The sequence below is a fragment of the Lathamus discolor genome, chromosome 6 (genome assembly GCF_037157495.1).
Source record: "Lathamus discolor isolate bLatDis1 chromosome 6, bLatDis1.hap1, whole genome shotgun sequence".
Taxonomy (NCBI): Eukaryota; Metazoa; Chordata; class Aves; order Psittaciformes; family Psittacidae; genus Lathamus; species Lathamus discolor.
The window spans coordinates 80370593-80384296 of NC_088889.1; the positions used below are offsets into that span (position 1 = coordinate 80370593).

Consider the following 13704-nt stretch of genomic DNA (forward strand, 5'->3'; position numbering starts at 1 on the left):
AGTTTGTAAAAGTATTCAGGCTGGCTTTGTGTCTCATGCTCTTCGTATCATATTTGCAGGGAGTTTACAAACCCTAGCTGACTAGGAAATACCAACAGACACAAAATGACAGCGTCAGCATGACTGGGTCTCTGCATGCTTAGAAGGTTTTCTCAGGCTATGCAGTTTTATGTCTACCATGTATGGACACAGGAAAACTGTCTGGCAAACAGTGAAATCCCTGCTTTCCAACTGTATGCCCTGATGCTCCTTCACACATCCAGCACCCTTTGTTACCAAGTATTCTTGTGACACATAGATCAGTTGTTGTCAAAACCTGATATGCACAGGTGAAACAGGTGTAAGGGGAACAAACCTGAGAAACTTCATCCTCCAAAATCCCAAGCTAAGGGGATTTGCTCAGAGTCCACACCGATCCTTAAACAGAACAGTAAGGATAAGAAAAAATAAGGAAAGAAAAGATGACATTCTGCACTCTTCACTTCCTACCTTGCAAACATGCGAAGATCTTCTGGATTTTGGGCAGCAGGGACATTAAGGATAGCTTCCCGCTCATGTTCCAACAAGCTTGCTAGTAGATTCTCCGTCATCCTTTTATTTAGGGGTGAGTCCCCACCAGGTATCAACTCAGCACTGGAATTATCCATGCTAGGGCTTGTCAGAGTCATGTCATCACTACTAGCTATCAGGGGAAGAGAGAGAGAAACAGTATTTTTATGTTCCTCAGCACAATGATGCAGAGATTATCAATTCAGGCTGTTTGTATGCAGTCTTTCCAAAATGTCATTTTAGAGTTGTAGAGGAAAAAGTGGCTCTTGAAATGCTACGTGTATCTGCAATTAGTCATCTGACAACACAGTGATTTTCTCAATGGGAAAGTCAAATGTTTCAACAAAGTCATCAATTTATGTGGAAAATTGTACTTCTGGAGGCCATAAACAGTCCATAAAAAACATATGAAAAGAAAATTTCCAGCCAGCTCTGCTTGAATACCATGAAGTGGTAACATGGAAAGCCTAACAGCACAGAAGGTGGGAGCTAGCAGAAAGGCCAAGAAGCAATATCCTCTTGTGAATGAGCCAGAATAAGTAGATCACAAACTTATCTGACTCACGTTCCAAGACTTCTGCCCTAACTCGCTACTTCTGTAAAGCTGGAAGTTTTACACAGAGTCTCTCCAGATAGCCAACCTCAATGGCATTCTGAGAATGCGCAGGCAAGAAAGTTTGGGGATTTCAGCATTGTATCTGATTCATACTCTGAGAAGAAAATGCTTTCCTGGAGTCACCCCGAAGAATGGCACTGAGGAAGGAGATGAAAGAAATCGAGAGACAAACAGAAGCCAGTTATTTATGAGAACGATGGATAGCTCTGCATCTCCTTAGGTGGCTCTACAGCCCACAGAAACCAACGCTGTGTGAAACAAATTTTCACAGTTCTGTTCCTCTCCTGAAAACGAAAGTTCATGCAGCAACAGCCGTGCAGCCAGGAGAACGTGGTGGTTACTCTGGAGTACAGCAAGGAAGTAGGAAGTTACTTCAAAACACCAGATGTACCTCTCATAAAAATACTTTACCATATGAGAGCTTTGCAGATGACAAAGCACTGCTTTTTAAAAAGAGGAATTCAAAGTCTAATAGCCCTTAAGATTTTATGCCAATGCCCAGCTCTAAGTTTAAGAAGGGCTGGACCTACATAGCAAGCACTCCAGCAAAGATGGGTTGTCTTGGTACCAAGACCTACGCATTGCTAAGCAGTGGGCTGTAGTCTGAACAACAGAGAAAAAGCATGCTCATACTTGGAGAGCCAAAGCTGAGAGCATTGGGGGTGCTTAAACTCCGGCCTCCAACTCTGGCTGTAAAGGGCATATCTTCGTCTTGGGCTCGGAAATCCTCCTCATTTGGTGGCACCATCAGACAGACATAAGTGTGAAGCTGAATAAGAAGCCGGTGTTGGAGCATCCATATCACCATTTGAATAAGCTGAGTCTGTGGAGTGAGAAATGAAGTATTAAAGAACCGTGAAATGAAATACAGGGGGAAAACAGTGCACAAAGGTTAGGCTTTGTGACTAAGAAATCACAAGAAAAAATACTTTCTATGCCACACAACAGCTCTATCTCTTCTCCAGTCATAAAAGGGTGACCAGGCACACATGTTCATTACACCCAAACCCTCTGTAGATGCTTCACCTGTAACCAAGCCTTTAACAATCAACATGGCTTTATGCAACACCGAGCAGCACAGCCAGTGTCCTCAAACAAACCAGCCCTGCCCCCTTGTCATAGCTCCAGCACCTACTACATTCTACAGAGCAGATGGATGCCCTCAACACTTAATGGTTTAGCCATACCAATGTAGCCATACAACCCCACCTGGAGCTGTTCCCTTCTCTTTTAACAAAACAAGTTTAGTAGGTGCTAAAAAAAATGGGACAATCTTCCTTCTGAGAGACCAGACAATGAAAAATGAGTCAACCACATGCAGGGCCTGATGCCCATGGCCGAACAGTGGGAGCCCTGAGACCAAGCTTGCTGGCTTCTATGCAAAGCCAACCAAAACCAGTAATCACCGAAGGGTTAATTCCAAAGCAGTCATCATACTGAAGTGCAGTTCCCCTAGAAAGCCAGGGAAAGGGAAGGGTGATGGAGCAGACCTGAAAACCAAGACAGGTGCCCAGAAGTAGGAGCCATTTGCTGTCAGATGGGAAATTGCTGCATAACCGTGGGAGAGCCTCTGGAGATCGGAGTCCTGCCAGGACTCAGTGATACAGAAATAACACTAGCAGCAGCCAGAACCTTGGCACGAGACAACACCCTGCTGCTGACCAAGGAGTCCCATCTCAGTGCAAGGGGTTAATATCCCCCATATGCTCTCCACCCCTCTACAACAACAGGACAGACCAACTTAGAAAGGCACCCAGGTCTTTAGGGTGCAGGCAGGCAAGTTTCTAAAGCGCTGAGAGATGATGCTCTTATTAAACAAACATGCACAACACCCCTGTTACAGCAGTTGAAGACCTGCACAATGTCCCCAGAGCAATGCTGAAAACAGCGGGCAGAGTGAGGGGCAGAGTGAAGGACAAGTGTCTGTAGGTTCTTGGCATTGCCTATTTTCAGGAGTTTTTAAGGAGCATTCAAAATTCATCATTGTGTCTGAATTTCTGCACAAAAAACCCTTTCACATCACTGCAGGCAACCCTTCCCATAGCTCATGGCTCTGAAAACACTGATTCACTGACAAAAGCTGTTTGGGGATTTCATAGCAACCAACACTGTTTTGGTGAGAGAAACACAAGCAGAATGAGCTCAGGCTCTGTGAAGGAAGTTAGCTCTGCTGTATTAATCATCAGGATAACAGGCTAAATCTCAATAAAAGCCCCAAACCGAAGTTCATCAGCCTACATAATTTTCCTTTTTCCATAAATCTTGTAATTCCCAGTTCCTCCTCTGCTATCAAATCACAAAAGAAACTTCTGTTTGCAGACAGACCCACACCCTGTCTTTTCAGGGATTGCCGCTTTTGGGGGCTGAACGTATTTTAGTCTTAAAACATACTATCTGGGATTGCCTTCAAACATATCTTTTGGAAAAGCTATAATTCATTTTACATGGTTAATAGAAAATCTACAGAAGAGGAAGGCTGGCGAAAGATACCAAACGCACAGTGTTTTGCTAACATCTGAAATCAGCCTGGGAGAGAGAGGCGGCTTACACCAGTGATTTCATTGCTAAAAACCTTCATTCCAGATGCAGGCCTGGATGGAAAGATGTCTCATATGTTTTACTCCAACTTCCAACCTGCACGCAGCAATGTCTGATGAGACAGTTTCACATCAAATGAAAGAGGTCTGCACATCTCACAGCACAAAACAGTGCTGGAAAATCCAAGACAATTCAAGGAGACAGTAAGACAGGCTCTACCAGAATCTGCTGAGCAGGGCCCGACCTAGACCAGCCTCCACTGGTCACTCTGGTGGCTTCATTAATTACAGAAACAGCCAGTTGCTTCTGTTACAGCTCCACATGCTTGGAAAGTCTTACCCAACACTCTCTAACTTTGCATATGCACCTTCACCTCTACATTCTTGTACAAGTACCTAGAAAGCCACCCCTGAGCCAGCAGCTATGGTGCACTAGAACAAGAAGCCAGGCAAAAGCGGTATTACAGCTTTACAACTATAACATGGTACAATTGATGACTCCTAAATGCCTTTGTGCTGCAAGTGGGAGAGCTGGAGATCAGCTGTCACTAACAGAACAAGAGAAAACTGTGCTTCCATATTGAAGTGAGCCTGAACAATCATCTCCAATGATGGTCACTGACAGTTATCTGTAATAAGCAAAACTTCAGTGGGAATTTGGTACCTTTTAAGATCTGGTCCTAGAAAAAAGCGATGCAGTGCCCTGCAGCTGGCATGATGCCCAAAATGCTGTGCTTTGTGCCATCACTGCACGTGTGCCTCACACCATTTCCACTTTTCCCAGGTTTAAACCTAGTTCTTACCAAAAGCAGCAAGCGTTTTCACAGATAAGGTCTAGCAGAGGCTTTGCAAATACATTCTGCTGCTTGTCCTGGATATGAACACTGAATTTACATCCATTCTCCATCTGCTCCTCCTGAGCTCTGATGCAGCTTAGAGACAGGTCTGCAGGAGAAGAGGCTTCCCTGCACCATCTGTGCTGCGCTGGTTGTCAGAAATGCTCCTCCTCCCTCAGGGTTATCTCTGTGCTTGGTCTATCTGATTAGTTGGGCTCCTTGCTGAAGCCAAAAAGCCTGGGAGTAGCTGCCCAGGCAAGAGTATACTTCAGTCTCAGGACTGGCTCCACTCACTCAGTCATCATCTGGCATGGTAGGAATCCATAGCCAGCCTTTGTTGGCTGAAACACCAGGACCGTGACAGAAATATAAAATGAAACATTTTCTGTTGCTTAATTTAACTACCAATTAACTCTAAATTTCATCCATGTTCTTTTCATCCTCCCCATCTCCCCACGCTCTCCTTCCGGGTTGCTGCAAGGGGGTTCTGTCTGCCTCAGCATCTGGACGGCTCCCACTGGCACGGATCAGCCCAGGGCCACCCCCTTCAGCCCCCGCCCCTCAGTGCAGCGGGCCCCGGCGAAGCTGGAGTGTGCTGTCACGCAAGGCAGCACGGAAGGCACTGGTAACAATACACTGCTTTGTGCTTATTGACAAAGGCAGAGAAGATGTGTTAGCTTCTGCGAGCATGGGCACTGTGCGTCAGCCCATCTGGGCAGTCTGGGACAGTCAGAGGAAAATTCAGCACCAAGTCTTGGGGGGACAAGATCCAGCATCCATAATTCTCTTCCATCTGGGAACCAAAGGGAGCCTTTGTAATGTGTTAAAATGCATTTCCTGGAAGGATTCTTTAAGGCTGTTTCCTTTCCCAGGCCTAAAAAACCCTACGGAGAACACCAAGATCTCTGGGACCAGCAACAGGTTCAGGAAGGGGAAAACAGTAACCCAGAAACACTCAATCCTAGCTTGCTTGTCACTACATGAGGATACACTCCTAGTTAAAACACAGCTTGTTTTACCTACAAGGTACACAAGCCCGCTTTCTCCAGTCTGGATCATTTAGTTATTTGACACATGCATTCTTCAAAGTCTCACCTGAGAACTAAGGGCTGCCTTGGCTCAGTAGGATAGCACCTTCAAAGTCACTGTGGTAAATGTATGTTTGCTGAAATATATTACCTTTCTTCATCATTCAAACCATGCTGGTTTATGAAAAAAAGATCGAATATTAAAACTTCTCCCTGTTTTACAAAAATCAGGCTCTGAAGACTCCTGTTAATGTAAAACAAAACGTTTACTGTCTAATGTTGCTATTTTAATCATTAGGTAACTGCTTTGAATTCTCAGCTTAACCATTCCCTCTATCTAGGTCTAGGAAGACATACTGTTTTGACTTGCCACACTAAAAAGCCCTGCTTTTATACCTAGTCCAAGTGAATATAAATGCGCCTTAGTACTTCCATACCTCTGCCAACAAAAGCTCCCGTGACTCTTAACACCTTCCAGATGCCCAGCAGAACAGTCCCATTTCCAGCGTGTCTCTTGGAAGACACAATTGCCTATTCAGTATTTGCATGCAGCTCTCCTCCCTCTCCCATCCCCTGACATACTCATTTTGCACTGAGCTGTTACACAAAGCACAGCACGTTTCCCAGATGCGTAAGGCAAAGGCCTCATCTACCAGAGCCTTACTCCCAGCAGCATGGCCAGACTTGTTAAAACAGAAGTGAAAAATTGAACATACTTTGTTCAGCAGCAGCTGTCACACTTCCCAATCTGTTTTCTACAGTTATTCTAGCCCCATCAAGGGAAAATTAGGCAATTACAACAATAACAATGTGCATTATAATAAAGAGCTACTGTAGACTGTAGTGAAGCGGATGCAGGGAGGAAGTGGGATCTCTAATTCACCTAGGTAAACTTCTACCACACGGGTGGAAATATCCCTCCTGCTAATCCATGTTTGTTCCTCAAGGCAGGGTAGAGAGATGTTACAGCATCTTCTGAAACAGAAGAACTAGCTGGGGCCATAATGCAGATGAGGGGAAGCCACAAGCATTGTCTTTTTCTCTTGGTTTGCAAAGAAACTTAGCACAGAGTAGCTGGGTGAAGAAACTCTGATACTGTACAAAGAAAGCCTTGCACTGGAAAGCCAGTTAAAGCATTGCCATGCACCAGTTGCAGTCCCTAGGACTAAGGGGTTTAGGTCACCAAGTGTTTCTGTGCTTTTGCAGAAGGTTATGAAGGGGTGTGCACCACACCAAACACCACCAGAGCTCCACTAAGGGGTGCTCTGCAGCCACATCAAAGCGAGAGGAGACCACAGGGACAGAAAACAACAGTCACAGGCAGCAGAAGGAAGGACAGCTTCTTTGGGGTCAGGGTAGAGGAGATGCAAACTGCTGCTTTTCCAGTAAAAACACTAAAAGGAAGATGAGTTTCCCTATTGTATCAGCTCACAGGATCTCTTCACTCCATGGCTGCACCCTAGTGAGATCCAGCACCAGCAGCCTGAGCTAAACTGGCTGCTGTGCAAGGCAGTCCCAGGCTACCTCGAACTGCTGTTAAGTCCAGGTGATGCTACACAGCATGGTGGAGCTAACAGGCAACTCACCCCTGTGAAAAGGGGAAAATTGTTCTGCATTCCTCACTCACATCCCCAGCTGCAGCAGTGCCTCCCTCATTCTGCACCAGCCCTGGAGCTTGCTGGATCTCCTCCTGAGCAAATTTCACCTGCTAACCTGGCAGAAAATTAGTGCTGCCGAAACAAGTGAACTGAGTCAAGCTGGACAGGAGCCAGAGCTCTAGTGCAAAGGGAAGAGGGACAGGAAGAAGGCATGTGTGCACACCTGAAAGTGGAAAGGAAAAACTGGGCCTCCTCTCAACAGCACTGAGATATCATTAGATTGGCTGAGCTGTAGGCGTAGGCTCATCCTCTCACTGTTGCAACACTGCTATCCAAGCAAGGCAGGTTAAACACAGAGAGAAAGGGAAACTAGCATAGAAATATATAAATACCAAAATCTTTTCAAATTATAAGTACCAGACCACTCACAGATATACAACCACCACAGAGTTCAACTGCAATATACTGCTTGTCATCACAGGTAAGAAAGTATCAAGGTGACAGGCTCAAGAATTCCTGTCTCCAGCACAGGCATGGCTGAGAGCACTGGTGGTCCTGGCAGACACCGCTCACTGGAAGATTTCTACCTACTTCATTGACAAACATCAAAAGCAGAACGTAGACATGCACTCCACCTTTCAAGGCAGTCTTGTCCTTGCTCAGGGTGTTTCAGGTTGGTTGTACCTACTACCAGGCAAAAAATACCGCAGCACTCCAAGTATAGAAATGCCAGTGCCATCATTGTACCTCCCCAAAGGAATGGAGCAATTCTACCTTTATAACAGTAAGTAAACAGAAATAACTTTGTCCTCTTTCAAGTCAATCAGTATGACTTTGTATACAAACAGGAGGAAGGGCTCTTTAACAGCCTTCCTGGTTTGTATCATGTTTTATTAACGCTTTCTGTATTTTCTGCCCATCGAGAAGCACATGCCAAAAGGAGGGAGCCAATCCCATGCTTAAGACAAGAACCAAATGGGATGGATGCCACGAGGCCATAACAGTTTCTGCAGAAAATACAGCCCTTCCCACAGTACTGACCTTCTAGCACAGATGACCTTCAGAAAGACAGACAATATGGTCAGTTTGATGAAAAGCACAAGATAACAGAATACTAGTGAAAATCTTCAAAGTTAAAAAAACCCCATCCCCTCCTATGTACACAAAGAACAAAACTTCAGTGAAAGGTCCTGACTTTGGGGCTTTTTTTCATCCAAAGGCAAAGCAAATACAATTTGACAATATTTACAGTTCAGAGTACAGCATCTTTTATCACTACACAGCAGAACACAAACCCACCCACATTCCATCAGGTTAATTGCTGTATTGACCAGACCTCTCTTAATTACAATTGGAGCCTAATTACAATTGAAGTAGTCACTTCAGGACAGGACTGGATTCATCACTCTAGTTCCTAACAAAAAATAAAACAGGCAAAGTAGAAGAAAATGTACTGATACGGAAACATCTAAAAAGTCTCTCTAATCTAAACTCCAGCAAGAACTGTCATACTTGGCTTTATCAAAAGCTGAGTTGCCATGGCTCAGAACAGCTCACCAGGGTACAGTGAGCTCCTTCATCTTCACACACATGCCCTGCCAATGTGGCCCGGAATCTTCTGCAACCGCAGTTCTTACCTCCCCTTTTCAGACTGTAGAAGGCACTTCCATAGTTTTTCACAGCATCATCCTTCATCCTTCTATACACACCGAAATGACGATGAAAACAAGCCCTGCTGCTGACCTTTAAGACCCTACCACAGATGGGTGAGCATCAGAGAGAAGATGCACACTCTAAAACAGTCATTTTAACACTCCAACAGCTCTGTCAAACATTGAGTGTGCACTGTTGTTTCAAGGAATTACTGCAGCAGTTAAGAGGCAGACTTTATCTACATGTTTTAAACAGTAGGATGTCTTAGAGCAACGAGAAGTATTGAAAGAGAAGTATTAAGGCAAGTAATTAATTTTAAAAGCAGTAGTGGGAATAAGAATGACTCCTGAAGCTACTGCAGCTAGAATAAAATTAATGCTATTAATTCAGCTTCAATCTTCAGGACACTGAACTGTCTGTAACTACAATAAAGTACTGGCAAAACAGCAAAACTGCTCTTCCCCTGCCTCCCAAGATGGCAGCTGACCAGTACATACTATTGGGATTAGACTCTACATCACTTCTTATCTTTATCTGATCATAATGTCTGCTGACCTGTAATTACAACAAATACTTCTCTAACAATTGTGCCTGTGTGTGCAACTGATGTTAATCTTCCAGATATTTGAACAGTGGCTTAATTCATATAGCCAGCAAGTCATCAAAGTATGAAGGCTAGAAAACACTATGAGAAACAGCTAAAGAAAACTGCCTGTGCTTCCTTTGCTACATTGTGCTGTGTTCAGAGGTCCAAGCTCCTTCACTGGGGAATACAACAGTGTCAGCCAGGAGACTTCACATTATTGAGCTCTTTCCTGAATTTCACCAGTTCCCAGAAATGCTGCAAGCCACGATCTATGCATAAGCAAAACAACAGCTCACAAATCCAAAATACATATATTATTATCCAAAGTCTGAACATTAAAATACTAATGTTGTAACACATGGACTTCTGTTGACTACATGCTGAGTCTACTTCCTCTAACAGCCTTTAAACAATTCCAGTTTCATAGCAAAAGCTAAGTGAACAGACAGTTTGCTTTTAAAACCAGATTGTGAACTTAAAACAGATGGAATATGATAAAATTAAATGTGATTGTGAGGAATCCACAAGCTTGCACTCAGCCCTACTAATTTATGACAGTTTTCAACAGACCAAATGGAGTTTCGGTTTTCCCTACAAAATCACTCAAGGAAAAGAAACATTCTGATTTTTCTTTTAGGATGTGCTTTGCTAGCACACAGCATCCGCACAGCTTCACCTTCAACATCCCCACTGCTTTTTGGCATGCAAATAGGAAACAACAAATTGTAAGGTTGGAAACACAGTAATTGGCAACTTCTAAACCTATGATAGCAGGTTCCGGACTAAGTACTCCAGAAGCAACACTATTCCTTGTTCTCATTAGCAGAAGAACAAGGAACTCTTGTACATTCTCCGTCTCACCTCCTGAACAGGCGGCGCGAGTGGGTTCTTGAACTCTGAGAGTGACACTGGAAGGGAAAACTTGGAAAGCATTGATGGCAGGTTGTGCCCCCGGAACTGACAAGAAAACGCATCTGCTAAAGGAGAGTAACTGCAGAAAAAAGACAAAGTTAGAAATCAGTTTTATACTGCTGGTCAGGGCAACATTTATCCACTTAATCATTACAGAAGTGCCAATTTCCAAATGAACACTGTCTGTGATCTAGAAAAAACAGAGTTTATGGCATGCTGCATCCTGCAAAAGCAAGCAAGAAGCATACACACTTTCATCTTGGCACTGCATTCGGGTGCAGTACAGTATTCAAGGTGTGGAGAGAATCCAGAAGAGAAAAATAAAAATTATAAAAAGTCTAGACCTGCATAGTCTCTGATCAAAGTAACAGGGACTGGGCAGTCAAGACAAGACGGGGGTATAATACAAGCTTTGAATACGCAAAACGCAACTGCAGATGTGACTGTTCTCCCTGACTATGCTGACAGGACAAGCAATATGACTGATCAGAAGTAAAGGAGAGTCAAACATTAGGAAAACTTTTTGACTTAGGATTCCCATCTACACGGGTCTTCAAGAACAGCACTGCCATATACAGCACAGGAACAGCTGTTCCTGAATGATCTCCAGGTCCCTTCCAGCTCTATTTTTATAATCCCATCAGAGAAGTTTTGATTTAAAACTATTTTCCTATAACTGAGTTCCAACACAGATTCTAGAAATATCTCAAAACCCAACACAGTAAGAGTTGCCAGTCTTCAGCAGAGTAAAAATACCCACCACTGCCTCCACATCTTCCTTGCTTTGCTGCTGCCTGCTCTCAAAATGGCCACATTGCCTTCTGTCTGTGAGAAGGCTTACCAGTGGAAAATGCCATCATACAAAACAATAGCGACAGCAACCCTAGCCTGATTTGCTACTTCTGATTAATTTCAGGTGATGCTGTGTGCCGGATACACAGATACTCCTATGAAACACTCATTTATTTAACATCATAAAGCATTTTGTTTTGTAAACGTTTCCATATTGTTTCAGGTTCACACGGCCTTTCTGATATGGGCATTTGGAAAGCAAATGTACTGCATACTAAAAGTAGCTTTAAAAGGTAAATACTTCCAAAAGCCCACATCACTGCAGAAGTGTATCTGTAGTGCATATCTGCACTTATCACCACCTTGTTGCCACAGTAACTCATTTTCCTTCTACTTACAGACAGACACTGGCGTTTGGAGAAAGCATGTAGACATTGTTTTCACACAGCGGATAAATAATAATTGCTTTTCCCCAGTAAACGAGATGTGCAGCAAGCTGGAAAACCTGCATTGGGAAAACAGGGAAAGATTAGGTGAGCAAAAGCAAAATTCAGACTCTCAGCAGGAGTTCCACACAACGACAGAAGAGTTGTGTTTGTGCTGAAATGAAAGAATGTTCTATCCCTTCATCCTGCCTTCAGAATAAATTCACGGTTTAATATAACATGTGGCACATCAAAAAGCATTTGACAAGGTTATGAATTTCCAAAGGTTCGCTTTGCATTTCTAAGCAACTTAGTACTTCCTGCCTAAAAGGAATTTTCTTCATGCTGTATCAATAGAAGTTTAGTTACTTTTCATGCCCCAAAACCTTATTTCTGTTTGTGCAGAAAATGCATTAAGTGTTACACATGAAAAATAAAACAAAAGAATCAGCCTCTACTGATGTGAGGCAAACATAAAGGAAATCAACACTGCCTTTTTAATGCACTGAGATATTTCAGCAATGAGCTACACGAAGTATTTTAATGTGTTAAACAAGTCAGTGGTTGTTAATGGCTCTGGAAGAGCCACATAAATAGCATCTATGAGACATAAAATCCAGCCTCTATCATTAGAAGCATTTAACTTCGCTTTTTTGTGGAGAACAGAACTACAGAAGCAGTAGGGAATTTCCAGAGTTCATCCCACAGCTATATAACACCACAGACCACTCTAAGCAGGCCTAGAAATTTTATTACAAAACAGGGCCTTCCCCTTCAAATAAGAAAAGGTGCACACCTACAACCAGGAGCATCTGAGATGACAAACCATGCTCTCCCTGTCACACAAAGCACATATCATGTCCCCAAGTCTGAATCTACTATAATCATCACACCTGACAAGTAAAGGGCCACAGTGAGCAGTCATCCACATCTCTCAGTGGTCTCTTGTCTCCCATGATTGCCAGAGTCTCATTCCCTCCACTGGCACAAGGGAAAACTATAGGTAGATTTGCATGGGCTTTCAGCACACTTCAGTAGAAAAGATCTTCACAGATCCAGGAAAAGTAATGTGTTAGGCCATGGCAGCTGTAAGCTTTCACTTGCATTTTGGATACCTCCATTTGCACATAGACATCAAGATGGCAGAACCAAGACAAGACCACTGTGGTGTAAGTCAAGAGTACTATTTGCTCTGGGTATAGCTACCTAATGAAAGGGCACAGAGAAGACAGAGCTATTCTTCTCAGAGGGGCACAGGGAGGGGACAGATGGCAATGCACACAAGACGGAAGATGGGAAATTCCCATTAAATACAAGCAGAGTTTTTACTCTGATGATGGTCAAATGCTGGACCAGGGCCCAGAGAGGCTGTGGGAGGTATCCCTGCAGGTACTCAGAATTCGAACGGACAAGCCCTGAGCAGTCTGCTTTACTGGGCTTGCTCTGAGCAATGGTGTGGACTGGAGACCTCCAGGTACCCCTGCGACTCCACAGCAATCTGCAGCTTGGATACGGCTACAGGACTGTTGAGTGCTCTCACTGCACCACTGCCCTTAATTTCTCCAACCTCTCCCCACGTGAGCTCTAAGGCTCACGCTTTCTCTGTGCACTCTGCTCACACTGACAGAACTGACGTGCTCACGTACCACAGAAAGCCCTGGCACACACAAAGAAAACACCTCATGATTTAAAAGGACTTCAGCTGCTGCTGACAGTTCCCCGTACCTGCAGCAATGCCAAGTCAGCATCCTGAGCCAGTTGCTGCAAATTCTTCACAGCAGAGGTAGTTTTAATTACTCTCACCAGGGCAGGAGAGCAGTCCAATGGGAGCTCATTAAGCAATGACTTCTCATCATTTAAAAGTAATAAGGCATGGTAGGGCCTGCAGAAAAATAGAATACATTTGCACAGTAAACTACAGCTTTTCCTGAAGGCTTAGTTATTCCCAGACCATGATTCCTGGGGTCAATCTACTGGTAAAAAAACAGCTTCTAATCTCATCCTTTTGGTGTAAGCGGGTTCAGAATAAGCTTCTTTTTATGTCACAAAGTAAGGCGCTCCCTATAAAAAACGGATAAGGGTTATATGGTAACTGGATGCCCCAGAGACTAGGAAAAAAAGACAGAGACTAGGAAAAAAAGACTGCATTGTGCTAGCATGCAATTAAGGCTG

General features: G+C 43.8%; 1 protein-coding gene across 4 annotated transcripts in view; it reads right to left on the minus strand.

Annotated features, from left to right (window-relative positions):
• The window catches only part of NPRL3 (NPR3 like, GATOR1 complex subunit), a 44165-nt gene that overhangs the window by 5486 nt on the left and 24975 nt on the right, over positions 1-13704 (minus strand). For all 4 annotated transcript variants that reach the window (XM_065684021.1, XM_065684020.1, XM_065684022.1 and 1 more), the window contains 5 exons: positions 13258-13414; positions 11506-11612; positions 10265-10394; positions 1799-1988; positions 490-682 (listed from right to left, as the gene is read on the minus strand). In XM_065684021.1, the coding sequence (XP_065540093.1) occupies positions 490-682; positions 1799-1988; positions 10265-10394; positions 11506-11612; positions 13258-13414 (777 nt within the window). The remainder of the gene's footprint in view (positions 1-489; positions 683-1798; positions 1989-10264; positions 10395-11505; positions 11613-13257; positions 13415-13704) is intronic.